The sequence below is a fragment of the Thecamonas trahens genome, assembly GCF_000142905.1.
Source record: "Thecamonas trahens ATCC 50062 unplaced genomic scaffold supercont1.2, whole genome shotgun sequence".
NCBI lineage: Eukaryota > Apusomonadida > Apusomonadidae > Thecamonas > Thecamonas trahens.
In genome coordinates this window covers 198,009-214,524 of record NW_013657678.1, presented here as the reverse complement: position 1 = coordinate 214,524, position 16,516 = coordinate 198,009, and the positions used below count along the sequence as shown (strand labels likewise).

The following is a 16,516-nucleotide window of genomic DNA, read 5'->3' as shown; positions in this document are numbered from 1 at the left end:
GGGGGGGGGGGGTTGAGTGTGTGTTTGATGGGTGACGGCGGTGTGAGACAATCAGCGCTTGCCGCTCTTGTTGGGCAGCAAAACGGCGTGGATACTGGGTAGAACGCCGCCAGATGAGATGATCGAGTTGCGGAAGAGTCTCTCGAGCTCCTCATCGTTGCGGATGGCGAGCTGGATGTGGCGCGGATTGATGCGGGCGCGGCGGTTGTCGCGGGCGGCGTTGCCGCTGAGCTCGAGGATCTCGGCAACAATGTACTCGGTGACAGCAGTGATGCAAACAACGGTGCCATCAGCAAAGCGCGGTGGAGACATGGCTAATGTGAGGAGGAAGCGCTTGATGGTGCGCTTGGCAAAGACGAGGCCGTCAAACGAGCCGGTATCGAGCCGCTTTGTGGTGTTGGTGTCCTGGCTCAGGGCAGCCTGGGCCTTGGTCAGGGCGTGATTGGCCTCGGACTTGGCGTGCTTGGCCAGTTCGCCTTGCAGGACGAGGCTGGCAGCGGTGACGGCGTCTGCCGGCTCAAAGTGTGCGCGGAACGAGGCCTTGGCCAGCTGGACCATGACCGGGTACATGCGGCGGAGGAAGTCGTTGACGATGTCCGATACAACAGCCATGGCTTTGCGCGACATTCCCATGTCAGGGTGGACCTGCTTGAGCACCTTGTAGACGTTGGGGCCCCAGAGTGTGGGCGTGATCACCATCTGCGCCACGCCCACCGACGCCGCCAGACGGGCGTTGCTCGCCATGTCTTGGAGGACATTAGCCTGGTGCACGCCATCGGGCGCTCCAGGCACGGGCGACATGAACATCTCCAACTTGGCCGCCTCCTCCGGCGACAGTTTCTCATCATCCGACACTGATTCGTCGTCCTGAGGAAGTAGGGGGGGAGAGGTGAGGGATGGGGGGGGGGGGGGGCGTACGCGGATGTCATCGCCGTCCGGCTCATTGTTCTTTCCTTTTGCTGACGCTGACAGCATTGGTAGAGGTCGAGGCGCGGGGTGGGGTGTGGTCGGGTGTGGTCGGGTGTGGTGGGGGGTGCGGTGCGGTGCGGGCAAGGTAGGCCAGAGGCTGGCTGCCTGGCTGGTTGCCTGGCTGATTGCCTGGCTAGCTGGGTGGCCGGCGGTCGGTCGGTCGGTCAGTCGGTCGGTCGGCGGCGGTCGGCCAGTCGGTCGGTCGGCGGTCGGCCAGTCGGTCGGTCGGCGGCTGCGGGTGGCGACAGCCTATGGCCATCGGTTGGTGGAATTGGGGGGCGTTCGCCAGAGCAGTAGCAGCAAGGCCGGGCATGCTAGTGGGACGACGGGAGGGCGTCAGGCGTATCCGAGAGCACAAACAGCAGGGGATGTACGGCAGGGTTCGAGGGAGCGAGTCGGTGAGGATGTACGGGTGGCGATGCTTGCGCTGTAGCGGCAGGAGGCTGACTGATGTGGCGGGGCGGGTGGGGAGGGCGCGGAGGGCTGCGAGCGATAAGCCGTCGCCGACAAGCCGTCTTTGCGTAGCGTGGGAGAGGAGGGGCAAGCACACTCGACTTGGCGCGCAGCACAAGGTAGGCAGGAGGCGGGGATAGTGGCGCAAGGAGCGCGATGTGTGGGCATGGGAGGCGCGGCCTGGCGCGATGGGCCATAGCCGGCGGCTGCGCCCCATGGCTGGCCACCCTGCCCGGTGAGTCGCCGATGGGCCGAGGAGACTCGCCGAGGTTGGGCGGCGCTGGCGCTGGGACGGGACGGTGGAGGCGGCGGCATAAGGGGCGCATGCGCTGCGGGAGCAGGACATCGAGGGCCATCGGGATACAGTCAGTGGTTGTGCATGGCGTGGTCGGCGGCATCGGGCTCGGGCGCAGAGCCCTGCAGCGTCCGGGGACCAGGAGCGCAGCGGGACGGGATGGCATTTTTTTGACGGTGGGAGGGAGCGAGGGGAGGGGGGGGGGGGAAGGGAAGGCGGACGGCGCGATGTGGCGGCGATGGCAGGCGGGCGAAGACTCACGTGACAGAGTGGGGACGGATGGGAGCAGGAGGCATGGCGGACTCAAAGGCATCGTCGCGGCGGAGCAAGGGCGCCGAGCCGACGCCCATGGACACGGGGGCGGCACCGGCGACGGCAGCCCGCAAGTCGTTTATGACGGCCGGCACGTCCGCGGCCCTCCCGCGACCAACCCGAGGCAGCCGGGGCAGGGGCAGGTAGCGGCGGCGACGTGGGTGGCGGGGTGAGCGGAGCTCTGCCGGCGGCGGCGACGGTGGCGACGTCGACGCCGACGCTCATCAACTACGACCTGTGCTGTGCCTGCGGCGCTGGCGGCGACCTCATCTGCTGCGACTCGTGCCCAAACTCGTTCCATCTCGATTGTTTGGAGCCTGCGCTCGAAAAGGTGCCTGCCGGCTCGTGGTACTGCAACGCGTGCTACACGACCAAGCATGCGCCGCCGCACGGAGTTGCGGCCATGTCCAACAAGTTCTTTGGCAAGCTCATCGACTCGCTGACTCGCGACAACCCGCAGGTCTTCCACTTGCCACCGTCGATCCTGTCGCGCAAGCGGAAGCGCGGCTTCTCGTACGGGACCAAGGTGACCCGCGTTCTCGGCGCGGCCGGCCGCCCGCTGGCTCCGGCCGCCGCTCGCAGTGTCCTCGACCTGCCGGCCAGGCAGGTCAACGCGACGGCGAATCAGCTGGAAAAGGCTGGGCTCTCGGTCATCGAGCGGTCGGCGCTCGCGCCGCGGAGTGAGGTGCGGAGCGGAAAGAAGAGCGCTGGAGGCGCGGGAGCGGGTTCCGAGGCCGGCGCCAACGGGGCCGCTGCTGCGGGGATTGTGCCGGACGACAGCGACGCGCTCAACGTCTCGTGGTGCTGCAAGTGCTCTGCGGCGGGCGGGCCGCTCCTGCCGTGCGACCTCTGCTGCCGGTCGTTCCACCCCGAGTGCGTCGGCCTGGAGCGCGGAGCGCGGGTCTCGGACTCGTGGGTCTGTCCGAACCACAATGACCTTGATGTGTACGCGGCTCGGGTCCGCGAGTTTGTGCTCAAGAAGCAAAAGACAGCGGCGAGTGCCGGGAGCGACGACGGAGCGCACGGCTTTGTTGACGACGAGCCGGTCACGCTTGACTTTGGCCTCAGCAGCGCCAAAGAGGCGAGTGCGGCGCCGCGCCGCGTGAGCGGGCGGACGGCGCGGGTGACTGTGCCGGGCATCACGCCGTTTGCGACGGGCGCCACGCCGTCGGTGGCCGAGCAGAACGAGTGGGTAGCGGCTCTGGAGAGCATGCGCTCCTCGGTGGCCGAGGCCGTGGAGGCGTCGCAGGCCAGCGCAGCCGGCGAAGCGGTCGCCATGGAAACCGACTCGCTGCAGACCAAGATGGTGGGCCTGATGCAGGAACAGATGGCTATGTACCGGGCGGCAATGGGCGAGCCGGCGCCGCCGGCGGGCGCCGCCCTCGAGGGTCGGCCAGTCTCGGCGCTCGCGCTGCAGCGGGTTCTCTCGGCTGAGTTTGTCGAGTTTCTGGCCTGGCAGCGGCTCAACCAGCTGACCGCTCGGGTCCACGAGGTCCAGGCCGAGCTGCTCCAGGCCGGCGAGGTGCCTGTCGAGCTGGCGACGGCGGCCGCAGGCGCGGCAGCCGGCCACCCGCTGCGGGCGCCGGCTGTCGAGTATGACGAGCCGGTGGCGTTCCTCGCCACAGACGTGGTTACGCTCCCGCTCACCGGAAACTCGGTCGTGGTGGGGCGGGCTGCCCCAGGCTCGAGCGCTGCGCCCGACCTGGACCTCTCCTTCCTCAACGGTTCGTCGTCGGTCTCGCGCAAGCACGCGGCCATTGTCCAGAGCAAGGATGGCTTTACTCTCCTCAACTACGCCAAGGGTGGCACCCGCGTCAACGGCGTTCTTGTCGCCGACGAGCCGATCGCCCTCGCCTCCAACGACGTCGTCTCTTTTGGCAAGCTCGAGTTCCGCTTCCGCGTCGCCGGCGCGCACGCCGGCCAGGCATAACACTCCCTGGCTCCCTATCGCAGCTATGACTTGGCCTTGCCGCCATCCGCCGGCCACGCAAGGTAGAACCCGATGGCCGATGAGAGCGTGCCGGTAAACGAGGCAAAGCGGAGCGAGGGCGAGAGCGGGCCGCCCCAACCGAGCGCGTTGAGCGGAATCGGCGCGTCGCACACGTCCTTGGCGAGGCCGAGGCCGACCTTGCGGATAGCCGCCTCGGCCTTGGTCGCCTTGGCCGCCAGCACCGCGTTGTCCGGATTCGACACCGAAATGGCCCGCGTCGCCGCGTTGTACGCCGCCACCGCAGCAGAGAGCTTGTACAGACCGGCAATCATGGAGCAGACGAGGCCGAGGGTCCAGAACTTGTACGCGCGCGCGACCTTGGCCTTGAGCGCAGGATCGGCAGCAAAACCCGACTTGACCAGGAAGACCCAGTTGTCGTACATGAGGTAGACCCCGTAGCCGAGCGCCCGCAGCGTCGCCGCGATGCGCAGGACAGGGTCGGCCACGTCCGTAGCGTCGCGCACAGCCTTGTACATGTCCAGCGACTTGAAGAGGCGGAAGCCCTTGCGCGCCATCGACAGCGCAGACGCAAGCCCGCCCAGCTCCGCACCCGTCATGCCCAGGACCGGGCCATCGGCGGCAAAGGTGGCCAGCCACTTGGCAAAGTACTGCACCACTCGGCAGAGCTTGTCGCGTCCGCCCAGCGAGCCGAGAAAGGCCACCGTCTTGTCCACGTCAAGCACAGCCTCCAACCCGGCGCCCTTGGGCAGGAGCGAGCCTCCATTGAGGAGAAACAGCGTGTTGGTCCCGGCCATGTGCCTTCTGGGGGAGGAGCGGTGGCAGTGTGCGTAAGCAGTGGGGAGGGGCTGGGTGCCGAGGTGTGGTGAGGGAGAGGGGGGGGTTCGGTGGTTGGGCGGCGGAGACGGGATCGGGTGCCACGGGCGACGGACTTAGTCACAAAGGCGGAAGACTCCCCCCCCTCTCCCCTTGCGCGTCATTCGGCCGGGAGGGTCACCGCCACCGTCACCGCCACCATCTCCACACACAGCCATACACTCGCCTCCATTCTTCCGAACTTACTTCCGCATTTCCACCAGATATCCGCCCCTCCCCCCCCCCCCTCCCCCTCTTCCTCCCCTAACCCTCTCTTATCAGCATGCCCGGCCCGTCGGAAACGCCGGGCAGGTGCCGCGAGCGGGTCGGCATGGCGACGGTGACGGAGGCAGAGGTGGCTGCATGCGCAGCGTGTGATGTTGCGCTTCCTGTACAGCCACCGCCGCCGTCGTTCTGCCCGCGTCATGCCGCTTTCTGCGCCGCTTGCCTCCCCATCGCCCTCGCCGCCAAGCTTCCGCCGCCGTCGGTTCTGGCCGGCCTCGCCGCGCCGCCGCCGGTCACCTGTCTGGCTGTGGACCAGGAGACGGGCGCGCTCTGCGCCACGGTCTGCCCACCGGCAGCCGCGCCGGGCTTTCTCCCGCCGCGGATCGCTGCGGCCTACGCCCGCGCGCTCGCCCGCCGTGAGCTGGCTTCCGCTGCGGGGCAGCTTGTCGCTGCTCCGCGCTCCGAGGCCCTCGTCGAGTGCCGCCAGGCCCGTTGCCGCGCCGCCTGGATCGTCGCCGTTCCCGATGCTGGGATAGGCGCCGGCGCCGTCGAGTGCCGGACGCCGTGTCCCGGTTGCGCCGTCGACATCACCGTGGTGCGCAACGAGTCGGATGGCCCGCTCCACCAGGACGTGCCCGCCATCGCCGCGCCATCGCTTGTTGCCGCCGCCCACAACGTCGCCTCGCGCCTCTGGCTCTGGCTCTTTACCCGCCCGTGTCCGCAATGCGGCATTGCACTCTCGCGCGCTGCAGGCTGCCGCTACATCGCCTGCACCCAGTGCCGCTGCGAGGTCTGCTTCGCCTGCGGCCAAGAGTTCCACGCCGTCAAGACCACGTGGTGCTGGCAGGGCCTCGACACGCCCTGGCATGCCTGGATCCGGAGCCAGGTCCAGCAAGCTGTTACTGTCGTCGCTTTTCACGCCCTCCTTGCTGCTTGCCTCACCGTCGGCGCCCAGCTTGCGCCCATGGTCCCGGTTCCAGCTATCGCTCTTCCGCGCCTCTCTGCCGTCACGCCTTTCCAAGCCCTCCCCGCCCTTCCGGCGCTACCGGCTTGGTTCACCCTCCCGCACATTCCGGTCGTCACACCAGCCGTCCGCACCGTCGCCGGCGCGCTGATCCGGCTCTTGGTTCGCGCTGCGCATGCCTCCGCCGCCGCCGCCCGCTCCGTTGCCTACATCATCACCCTGCCGTCGGCACTCCTCATCGCAGCCTTTCGCCGGATGATCTCCTCGACCGCCGCCGTTGTTGTCTCGTGCCGGCCAGTCCACGCCCTTGTCCGCGCTGTCCTCCCGCCGGTCATCTAACCTCCATCCGCCGCTCTCGGCGCGAGTTCTGGGACATTCGGCAGCGGCGCCGGGCAGGTGGCCCAAAGTCCGGCTCCCACCCACCACCCCCGCAGCCACAGCTCTCTTCACCCCGTTACCCCTTCTACGGAAGACCCACACGTATGCTAAACCCCCACCTGTATATTCTCCTTTCCCACCCCCACCCACCCCCCGGCAACCACACTCACCCCTTCCCCCCCGTTCCCCCTTCCTCCGCGAATGATCGAACGACGGCGGCGTTTTGGCGCCAATCAACCCAGGCCATGGAGGTCGCGACGCCCGAGTCGGTGAGGAAGCTCAAGAAGCGGCTTTTCATGAACGAGTCGCTGATGTCAGAGAGCGGTGAAGACAGAGATGAGGTGCAGGAGGCTGCTGGTGTGGATGATGATGCCCCGCCCGCAGACGAGGCCAAGGGCAGCGCGTCGGCAGGAGCCCGGGCGGTGAGGACCGACTCGGCGCTGGAAAAGGTCAAGGTGTACCTGCGGATCCGCCCGCTGCGTAAGGAGGAGCACGGCGGGATGGGCGCAACGCCATGCCTGGCGCAAGCGTCGTCGCAGCAAGTTGCTGTCGTTCCGCCGCCGGCGTCGCAGGCGTTCAAATCCAAGGGCGAGCGACAGGGACGGTACATCTTCACCAAGGTCTTTGGGCCTGAGACCGACCAGAAGACCATGTTTGACCAGACAACACTCCCGCTCATCGAATCGTTTCTCTGGGGCTGCAACGGCCTTCTCTTTGCCTACGGCATGACTGGCGCTGGCAAGACCCACACCATGGAGGGATCCAGGGCCGAGGCAGGGATCATCCCGCGGACGCTCGACGTCATCTTCAACTCGATCGACGGTCGTCAGTGCCTGACCAACGTTGTCCCGCACGAGTTTGGCTCACAGCGCAGGAAGGAAGGACCCCGGTCGAGTGCAGCACCACGGGTGGCCGACCGGTCGGCGCTCCCGATCAACGACAACTGCTCGTACAGGGTCTTTCTCACCTACACCGAGATCTACTGCGAGCTGATGTACGACCTGCTCGCGCCGATGCCCGAGCCGGTCAATGGGCGGCCGCCAAAGCGCGAGGTCCTCAAGTTCCGCACCTCGCGTGATGGCATGCTCCGCACCCAGGCCGCACGCGAGGTCCAAGTCTGCTCGTGGGAGGAGGCCGCCGCGGTGCTCGCGGCCGGACAGGCGAACCGGCAGACAGCAGCAACGGTGCTCAACGTCGAGTCGTCGCGGTCGCATGCAGTCCTCTGCATCCGTCTCGAAGTAATTCCGCTCGACGGCGACGACGAGCCGTACCTCGATGAGCCTGAGCTTCTGGTCTCCAACTACCTCTCGTTCATCGATCTGGCCGGTTCAGAAAGGTACGCAAAGACGCAGGCGTCAGGTACGCGGCTGAAGGAAGCGTCAAACATCAACACGTCGCTGATGACGCTCGGCAAGTGCCTCGAGACGCTGCGGTGGAACCAGCATCATCCGCGGGCCAAGCCGCGGGTTGTCCCGTTCCGCGAGTCGAAGCTCACGCGGCTCTTCCGCGACTACTACTGCAAAGACGGCAAGGTGGTCATGCTTGTCAACGTCTCGCCGGCGGCAGATCACTTTGACGAGACTGCGCACGTGCTCAAGTTCTCGGCCATTGCCCGCGACATCACGACCGTCGCCGCCAAGTCGAAGATCGACACCGGGCGGACTCGGGTCGTCAACCGTGCCAAGGCCAAAGCCAAGGCCGAAATGATTGCCATGGCTCAGGCCAAGGCCAAGGCTGTCGCCCAAGCCAACGCTCTGGCGGCCGCCATTGCCCAAGCTCGCCTCGAGTCGCCCGCGCTGTTTGCGGCCTCGCCGGTCCTGGCCAAGGTCCTCGATGAGAATATCGAGCTCTCGGGAGGCGTTTCGCCAGCAACAGAAGCAAGCACGAGTATGGCGCACTCGGAGTTTGCCACCTCGCTGCTCTCAATTTCGGTTTCGGACTCGGACGACGAGCACGAGGCAAGCTGCCTCTCGTCGAGCATGAGCGGAGTCGACGAGGAGCAAGACGACGATAGCGCCGAGCTGGCCGACATCCGCGACCTAGTGGAGGAGATCCAGGAGCTGCGGATGCAACTGATCGAGTCAGAGGCGCGAGCGGCTCACATGGAGGCTGAGATTCGCGACGAAGTCTCGCGCGAGATGGCGGCACGGCTTCAGGAGATGCAGGCGGCGTACGAGGCGCAGAACGCAGTTCGCGGCGAGATCCAGGAGGAAAAGTACGACCGCAGGCTCTCGATCATGAGGCGTTCAACTATCCGTAAGCAGCATGGGGCATCAGCGGCTGAAGTCGACCGTCTGCGGCGCGAGCTCGACCACACCTGCGGCCTGCTCGACGACATGCGGAGCGACCGCGACCGGCTCGCCGACGAGCTGGCAGCAGTGAAGGACGAGCTTGCCGAGGCTGCAGCTGCTGCGGCTGCGGCTGTCGGTCGTCGCGGGCTCGACGCGCTCTCACCGACGTCGACCAAGGCGGTCAACGAGCTCATCGAGGACGAGGTGCTGCAGGCTGAGGCCAACGCTCGGATGAAGATCGAGTCGCTGGAGGCGGCGCTGGCCGCTGAGGAGGACCGGTCGCGGGCGGCGCTTGCCGACGCAGCTTCACTTCGCGACAAGCTACACAACATGATGGGAAAGACGGTTGAGCTCCAGCGCGAGCTTGTTCTGCTCCGCGACTCGTCACCGATTGTTGGCCGGGTCTCCGCGGTTCCCGAGCTCCTCTCGCCGTCGGCCATCGAGGAGCTCAAGCGACTCCGGTCACTCGAGGAGCGCATCGCATCGGTGCGCAAGCCGGCCACTCCGGGTTCTGACGTGGTTGGGCGGATGGACGCCATGCTTGCATCAGGTTCGCTCATGGACCTGGAGGCAACACCGTCGGGCCGGCGGCGATGGCAGCTATCGAGTCCGCACCTGAGCCATGTGGGAAGTTTGAGCCCCAGCGTTGCCGCCGGCTCGAGTTCGTTTGCCAGCGTTGGCATCTCGGAGACGGACGCGTTGGTTGAGGCCATGGATGCTATGCTTGCATCCGAGGGTTTGAGTGGTGGAGGCGGCAGTGGTGGCGCCGATCTTGTTTCTGTCAACGACGAGTGTGAGGCCGAGACTGAGGCCGAGGTTGAGGCTGAAGCTGAGGCCGAGACTGAGGCCGAGGTTGAGGCTGAAGCTGAGGCCGAGACTGAGGCCGAGGTTGAGGCTGAAGCTGAGGCCGAGGTTGAGGCTGAAGCTGAGGCTGTTGTCAACGACGAGAACTCGATGCTCACCAGCAACGTTTCGGTCGCCAGCGCAGCAAGCGAGGCTACTCTCAAGAGGCGGCGGGACGACAGCGAGGCAGGCTCGCCCGTCTCGGGTGCCTCGGCAGGCTCGCCAATCTCGGTCGCCTCAGGCTCAATTATTCTCGACGGCTCAACCTCGATCGCGCTCGACGGCTCGTCCATGATCTCGCCGTCGTCGTCCGAGTTTGTACCGTCCGAGTCGTCGTGGGCAGAGTCGTCGGCGAGTGGGCAGAGAGGCAAGGGCAGTGGCGAGCCATCGTTCGACGTCTTTGACTTTGTGGAGGAGGAAGATCAGGTTCCGTTTGCCCCGCCGGCAAAGAAGGCGCGGCGCGGGCGCGGGCGTGGGCGTGGGCGCGGAGCCAAGGTCGAGGTTGCAGCTGATGACTCGCCGCTTGTGGAGCGGACGCCCATGGTGCGGCGGTTGCGACCGCGGCGGTGAGGCCCCGAGATTAGAGGATAAACCCCTAGCGGTAATTGTCGCGCGCCTCAAAGGGACCACACCCACCCACCATCACGCGCTGGCCAATTGGCGTCGCATGAAATGGCTGGCGGGGGGGGGGGGGGGGGCTAGCCAAAATCCCGTTCGGTGTTCCGTATTCCGCCATTGGCCGACATTGACCGTTGGCCGTTGGGAGACGGGAGCAGCCACCCTTCGACCACACTCACACTCAACTCGGTAACGGGAAGGAGGCAAGCACAGAGAGCAGGAGACGACCAAGCGTGCCACAAAGTCGGTAGGAGCATCTCAGCCGTTGACAGAGAGCAGACAGAGAGCAGACAGAGAGCAGACAGTGAGAGAGGCAGATGTCGGCGCGCAGGACAGAGAGCCGGCGCAGCGCGGCGGCGAGCGACGAGGCGCTGTGGTTCGGGACGCGGCGGGCGTCGATGAAGAGCAACGTGCTTCTCAACAAGGATGTGACCGGACAGGCGCGGAGCTCGACGCATGCACTGCCGGCTGAGGACTTTCGGTACGGGCGCCCGCCCAAGGCCGACGAACGCGGCGTGGCCAAGGCCATGACGTGGGAGGCTGACCCGCCGCCGGTGGGCGTCCAGGCTGCATCACCGGCCAAGCATCGATCGCCCGGCCGCCGCGGGGCGCGGCCGGCGCCCAAGGGCACCACTGAGCCCATCCCGGCAGCCAAGTTTGTGCCGCTTGCCTCGCGGCGGCCTGACCCGGTGCCCAAGGAGCGCGTGGCCCGGACCAAGGTCCGCAACGCCATCCGCGCCGAGGACCGCCGCCAGGCCTCGTTCGGCATGGCCGATGTGCTGTCCAACTCCGGCCAGGCCGAATACCTCGCCAAGCATCAGCAGCGCGAGCGCGCCAAGGCCGAGCGCCGCCGCGCCGCCCAGGCCGCTGCCAAGCTGCCAGGCAAGTCGTTCCGCGCCGCTGCCGCCGCCGAGGCTTCCGCCCGCCAGGGCGCCACCAAGCGTGCCGCTGCATCGGGCACTTCCCGCGATCTGTTCAAGCTCTCCAAGTTCCGCAACGTGCCGGCACGGACCCACTCGCGCCGCTCTGCGCCTGCGCCTGCTTCGTCGAGCTGAGCTGAGCTGACATCCGCCGTCCGATCCAACTCGCGGAGCGTGTGCCCGATCGAGATGGGAAGAGGAGCAAGGATTGATAAGCTCGGAATGAAAGGGTGGAGGGTGGAGAGGCAGACAAGCAAATGAGTGCAGCGTGTGGGGGAGGGCAGGGAGAGAGGGGGGGAGTGGGGCAGCCGTTTGGTCGGTTGGGAGTCGGGGGGCGGCAGATGGCGAACACACTCGACGCCACAGCTGGCGCAGAAGCAGCAGCAGCAGCAGCAGCAGCAGCAGGAGGTGGTGGTGGTGAACGGGTGCAAACAAGCATGGCAGAGGCTGGCGCTCATGTAGGCGGGGGGCAGCAGGAGGTGGCGGCGGCGGCGGCGGTGGCGGCGGCCAACAACGACAACGACAACGACAACGACAACAACAACGACGACTCGTTTGCGCTGCAGGAGGGCCTGGCGGAGGTCGAGGCGGAGCTGGACGCCATGCGGGGCGATAGAGAGAGTCTGCGAGCACGACTGGACGGGGCCGAGGCTGCCGCGGCTGCCTTTGCTGACGTTCGCGCCGAGCGGCTGGCGCTGGAGGTCCGGGTGGCCGAGCTGGAGACGCAGCTGGCGGCAGCGAGAGCGACGGCGTCGGCGGCGGCGTCGGCGGCAGCGGCGGAGAAGAACGCGCTGGCTGCTGAGCGGGACGCAGCTTTGGAGCAGTACACCGCGCTGCAGGCCATGTGTGCCTCTATTGAGGTGCGTGCAGAGGCTGCAGAGGCCCGCGCAGGCCTGCGGTCCGAGGCTGAGCGGTCCCAGGCCGAGCGGTCAGTCATCCTGGCCCAGGAGGAGCGCAACATCATGCGGGCGCGGCTGACGCTGGTAGAGGCACAGCTGTTGGATGCACAGGCGGCAGCCGATACTGCTGCCACCGCGGCTGCCAACCGCCATCGCATGCTTGAGGCCCAGAACGAGCGATTGGCGGCGCAGCTGGCCGAACTTGCTGCCGCGAACGCCAGCTCCCGCAGCATGAGCCTGGACGAGACGAGCGGGCACGAAGCGCTCGCTGCGGCGCTTGAGACCAAGAACGCAGAGCTGGCCCGAGTGCGGAGCCAAAACGCAGCGCTACGCGAGTCGCTCGCCGCAGCCGAGGCCGACGCTGCCCTAGCCACGCCGGTGGGCGGCAGCGACCGGCCACCAGCAGTCGACGCGCCAGTAGGTTGGGCTTCCGAGCGGGCCTCGCTTCTCCAGGTCATCGAGGAGCAGACGTCGCTGTTGACGGCGCTCGAGGCCGAGCTGGCAGCAGGCAGTGGAGTATACTCCGCGGCAGGGGACCCGCGGTACAATCCGGCGCCGATTGACTCGTTGACAAGCGGCGGGCGCGACGAGCTGTCGCGGATGGCCGCAGGAACTGACGACGAGCAAGTGGCTTGTGCTGGTGCCGTGCTCGACGAGAGCATCGCCGCTGTCAAGGCCAAGGTCTCGTACCTCGAGTCTGCGGGCTGGCACGTGCCGGCCGCTGGGCACAAGGTCTCGTTCCGCGACGATCTCCCGACCAAGTTTGCATCACCGGTCGAGGCCCTCGAGTGGCTGCGTGAGCTGCTGTGTGAGGCGCAGGCGGTTGTACAATCGGCAAAGGCATATCGCAACGACCTTTCTGCTGCACTGCACGAGAAGCACCTGCTCCTGGAGCGGATGTACGCCGACTACGCCGAGGGTGGCATGGGCGGGCGCGAGCCGAGCCGCATCCGCTGCGCCAAGGTCGAGCGTGCGCTGCGAGTCACTGAGCATGCCCTCAGGGTTTCGCGCGCGTCCGAGGTCAAGCCCGAATATCTGGATGCGCTGCACGAGATCCGGGCTGGCGTGGTCGGGCTTGTCCGCGCGCTGGACGTTGCCGACCTGCGGCGGGCGACGGCCAAGGCCGTCGAGGCAGCGAAAGTCACTGTTCTGCACAAGTAAAGTACTTGCTCAAATATTGGCTTTATGGTGCTTGGAGGCAAAGAGAGGTAGCCGCTGCCGGAGCATCGCCACATTGTTACGCATGTACGGGAGGGAAGCGGGGTTGGTGGCGTGCGGGGTGTGCGAAAATCAAAGATCAAGAAAAAAGGCGGGTCATGCTTACTATGTCACATAAACAACACTGCTACTCGCTGCACGATGGTGGTAGTGCGACGGAGCATGTGTGTATGTGTATATGTACATGTACGTATGTGTGATAACTACCCAGAATAAGTTCACCAGATGTGGCCTGAGCTCGTCGATGTTCATTCCGCGGCGACACACACACGCGCGCGCCCGGACGGACGGCTTGGGCTTGGCTTCACCTGGTAGTTTCCTGACTAGACTGGGGTCACTCTGGGAGCGATCGATCGCATCCAGCGGTTATCTGTGGCGTCAATCGTCCCAGAGCGAAGGGAACCAGTACGACGGCTCCTTCCCCTGCTCGTCGACCCAGGCCATGCCCTCCTGGACAAGTAGATCGAGGACGGCAGAGATGCGGTGGTCGGGCCAGGAGAGGGCATCCTTGATGGAGGAGCGCGTGACCGAGGCCGAGTCCTGGGCAAGGAGCAGGACGGAGGAGTGGTCGATGTTGAGCTCGCACGGGACCGATTGGATGAGCTTGGATGCACCGACGTTGAGGATGGCGTAGCCGTTGCCAAGGACGCGCAGCTTCTTGATGGCGCGCTCGATGTCGTCCTCAGTGATTTCCTGGGCGGTGGCGGCGCGGCGGGTCTGAAGACGGCGCTTGAGCTCGTCCATGAGGATGAGGCCGCCGTTTGCGGCGCGGGTGGAGAGGCAGACGTCGACGATCTGGACGCCGAGCTCGTAGTAAAAGTCACCGAGGCCGAGGAGCTTTGACCAGAACGACTTTCCGACTGCAGGGTGTCGACGCCGATGTCTGCGCACATGCGCTGAAAGTGCATACGGAAGGCCGGGTTGCGGTTGATGTCGCTCTTGTACTGCGCCGCAAATGAGGCCAGCGACGACTGGAAGACCTCCAGCTGCTCGCGCACGTTCTGCACCTTGGCCTCCTCCACCGATGCGCCGACGTCCTCGAACCGTTTCTGCGAGGATGAGGGTGAGGAGAGTGAGGAGGATGAGGAGGGGGATGGGGGATGGGGGATGGGGGGGGGTGAGGAGGAGGTGGTGGGGAGGTAGGGTGTAGGCTGTCTGGGGCATGTACCTTCTGCTGCTGGCGGCGCTGGATGCCACCGATGCCACCTCTGCGGCGCATGGTTGGTACACGTGTGTATGTGCGAGTGTGCGAGTGAACGAGTGTGGGGTGTGTGCGAGTGTGGGGTGTGTGCAAGTGTGAGGGTATGGGGGAGGTGGGTATGGGTGGCGGTGGTCGGTGGCTGGTGGAAGTGGTCTGTGTCGTGTGGCCGCCACCAGTCCCCGCCTTCCATCGCCACCCGCCACTGCCACCACCGGCCACTGTCTTGGGAGACGGACGACAGGTCGAGGTCGAGGGCCAGGCCTGCCACCTCTACCACCTCTACCACCCATGCCTACCCCGCCACCACCACACGTCTCCTTACCCCGCCTCTGCACAGGTAGAGTGCACGCACAGTACGCCCCCCCCCCCCCCCCCCTCCCTCCCACGTTCATTGTCCCTGTCCCTGTCCCTGTCCCCTCTGCTCGCGGTGACGTGGGCGACCTCCCCTTCCCTCTCGTCCGCGCCCACTCACCCCCTCCCCCCCTACCCCCGCCCTCGCCCCCCCCCTCCCTCCTCCCCCCTCCTCCCCCACATCTTTAGAAGCCACCCCCTTCACCTCCCCACCCCACACAACTCTACAAGTCATGTCCGACCACCTCCCACCTCCCACCCCTCCGCTGCCCGAGCCGGTCGTCCAGAGGCTGCGAAAGACCTCCGAGTCTCCATCGGCCCTCCTCAGCGCACGCCGGGCGGCAAAGGCCGATCCGACACGGGTGCCTGCGGCAGAGCCGGAGCTCCCGGCAAAGGCGTTGTTTGGCGCCGGAGGGCAGGATATCGGTACTGCTGGCGGCGGAGTCATCGAGGCTTCGGCTGCGGCATCCGTCCTGTTTGGCGCGCCGGGAACGGAGCGGACGGCGCCGCTTGCCTCGAGCGTGTCGAGCGTGGCCAGTGCTGGACCTGCATCAGCGCTGTTTGACCAGTTTGTGACGACTAAGCGTGGGTCGCCGGCAGCTGGGAGTGGTGCTGGCGGTGATGACAACTCGTTCTTCTCCAAGATTCTCTCCAAGCCTGTCGAGTCGGACGGCGGGTTCTTCCAGCAGTTCTCGGCGAGCACGGCGTCGCTGGTGGCCAAAGAGGTTGATGCTGGTGGTGACGACGAGGTCGATGACGGGTTTCTGTCGCAGTTTGGCGCTGAGCCGACTGCAGAGCCCGGCGACGGCGGCGTGGATGCCGGCAGTGGGACCCTGGGCCAGTTTGCAGCAGCTGCTGGCCACGGCGGGTTCCTGGATCAATACGGAACGGCCAGCGTGAAGTCCTCACCGGCGAGCGAAGTCGTGGAGTCCGACACTGGCTTCTTTGGAAACTATGCGTCGGAGGCACTCACCGAGCCTGCTGTTGCCTCGCCGGCGACCGAGCCAGTGGAGTCCGAGGGCGGCTTTTTCGACAACTACGCGGCGGAGCCTGCTGCCGAGCCGTTTACCGTGGCCGAGCTTGCTGTTGCCCCACCGGCAACCGAGCCAGTGGAGTCCGAGGGTGGCTTCTTCGACAGCTACGCGGCGGAGCCTGCTGTCGAACCGTTCACCGCGGCCGAGCCTGCTGTTGCCTCGCCGGCGACCGAGCCAGTGGAGTCCGAGGGCGGCTTCTTTGACAACTACGCGACCGAGCCTGCCGTGGAGCCGTTCACCGCGGCCGAGCCTGCTGTTGCCTCACCGGCAACCGAGCCAGTGGAGTCCGAGGGCGGCTTCTTCGACAACTATGCGGACGAGCCTGCCGTCGAGCCGTTCACCGCGGCCGAGCCTGCTGTTGCCTCGCCGGCAACCGAGCCAGTGGAGTCCGAGGGCGGCTTCTTCGACAACTACGCGGCCGAGCCTGCTGCCGACCCGTTCGCTGCGACCGAGCCTGCTGTTGCCTCGCCGGCAACCGAGCCAGTGGAGTCCAAGGGCGGCTTCTTCGACAACTATGCGGACGAGCCTGCCGTCGAGCCGTTCACCGCGGCCGAGCCGTTCACCTGCGGCCGACTGCTGTTGCCTCGCCGGCAACCGAGCCAGTGGAGTCCGAGGGCGGCTTCTTCGACAACTACGCGGCGGAGCCTGCCGTCGAGCCGTTCACCGCGGCCGAGCCGTTCACCGCGGCCGAGCCTGCTGTTGCCTCGCCGGCAACGAGCCAGTGGAAGTCCGGAAGGGCGGC

The 16,516-nt window shown here is 66.6% G+C and overlaps 9 protein-coding genes across 9 annotated transcripts in view; 6 read left to right on the top strand and 3 right to left on the bottom strand.

Moving 5' to 3' along the window:
• Nucleotides 1–7: 7 nt before the first annotated feature.
• Nucleotides 8–1,012, bottom strand: AMSG_00422 (histone H2A). Its single transcript, XM_013907247.1, has 2 exons — nt 919–1,012; nt 8–867 (listed from the first exon to the last, which is right to left on the bottom strand). The coding sequence occupies exons 1-2, from the start codon at nt 973–975 to the stop codon at nt 52–54; spliced, it is 873 nt and encodes a 290-aa protein (XP_013762701.1). The 5' UTR covers nt 976–1,012; the 3' UTR covers nt 8–51.
• Nucleotides 1,013–2,011: 999 nt separating this feature from the next.
• On the top strand, nt 2,012–3,959 carry AMSG_00421 (uncharacterized protein; the record flags this gene model as incomplete). The annotated part of the gene is made up of 2 exons (XM_013907246.1): nt 2,012–2,124; nt 2,204–3,959. The coding sequence occupies 2 exons, from the start codon at nt 2,012–2,014 to the stop codon at nt 3,957–3,959; spliced, it is 1,869 nt and encodes a 622-aa protein (XP_013762700.1).
• On the bottom strand, nt 3,787–4,781 carry AMSG_00420 (peroxin-11). Its single transcript, XM_013907245.1, has one exon. It carries the CDS (start codon nt 4,772–4,774, stop codon nt 3,983–3,985), a length of 792 nt encoding a protein of 263 aa, XP_013762699.1. The 5' UTR covers nt 4,775–4,781; the 3' UTR covers nt 3,787–3,982.
• Nucleotides 4,782–5,115: 334 nt separating this feature from the next.
• AMSG_00419 (uncharacterized protein) lies at nt 5,116–6,391 on the top strand (the record flags this gene model as incomplete). Its single annotated transcript, XM_013907244.1, has 1 exon — nt 5,116–6,391. The coding sequence occupies one exon, from the start codon at nt 5,116–5,118 to the stop codon at nt 6,358–6,360; it is 1,245 nt and encodes a 414-aa protein (XP_013762698.1). The 3' UTR covers nt 6,361–6,391.
• A 253-nt stretch (nt 6,392–6,644) lies between these two features.
• AMSG_00418 (uncharacterized protein) lies at nt 6,645–10,135 on the top strand (the record flags this gene model as incomplete). The annotated part of the gene is made up of 1 exon (XM_013907243.1): nt 6,645–10,135. One exon carries the CDS (start codon nt 6,645–6,647, stop codon nt 10,101–10,103), a length of 3,459 nt encoding a protein of 1,152 aa, XP_013762697.1. The 3' UTR covers nt 10,104–10,135.
• Nucleotides 10,136–10,344: 209 nt separating this feature from the next.
• AMSG_00417 (uncharacterized protein) lies at nt 10,345–11,342 on the top strand. Its single transcript, XM_013907242.1, has one exon. The coding sequence runs from the start codon at nt 10,469–10,471 to the stop codon at nt 11,204–11,206; it is 738 nt and encodes a 245-aa protein (XP_013762696.1). The 5' UTR covers nt 10,345–10,468; the 3' UTR covers nt 11,207–11,342.
• A 166-nt stretch (nt 11,343–11,508) lies between these two features.
• On the top strand, nt 11,509–13,145 carry AMSG_00416 (uncharacterized protein; the record flags this gene model as incomplete). Its single annotated transcript, XM_013907241.1, has 1 exon — nt 11,509–13,145. The coding sequence occupies one exon, from the start codon at nt 11,509–11,511 to the stop codon at nt 13,129–13,131; it is 1,623 nt and encodes a 540-aa protein (XP_013762695.1). The 3' UTR covers nt 13,132–13,145.
• A 275-nt stretch (nt 13,146–13,420) lies between these two features.
• AMSG_00415 (vacuolar-sorting protein SNF8) lies at nt 13,421–14,543 on the bottom strand. The gene is made up of 2 exons (XM_013907240.1): nt 14,357–14,543; nt 13,421–14,237 (listed from the first exon to the last, which is right to left on the bottom strand). The coding sequence occupies exons 1-2, from the start codon at nt 14,405–14,407 to the stop codon at nt 13,512–13,514; spliced, it is 777 nt and encodes a 258-aa protein (XP_013762694.1). The 5' UTR covers nt 14,408–14,543; the 3' UTR covers nt 13,421–13,511.
• Nucleotides 14,544–14,973: 430 nt separating this feature from the next.
• The window catches only part of AMSG_00414 (uncharacterized protein), a gene marked incomplete at both ends in the record, with an annotated part of 6,674 nt that continues 5,131 nt past the window's right edge, over nt 14,974–16,516 (top strand). Inside the window, 2 exons of the mRNA XM_013907239.1 lie at nt 14,974–16,305; nt 16,374–16,472. Coding sequence (XP_013762693.1) covers nt 14,974–16,305; nt 16,374–16,472 — 1,431 coding nt within the window. The remainder of the gene's footprint in view (nt 16,306–16,373; nt 16,473–16,516) is intronic.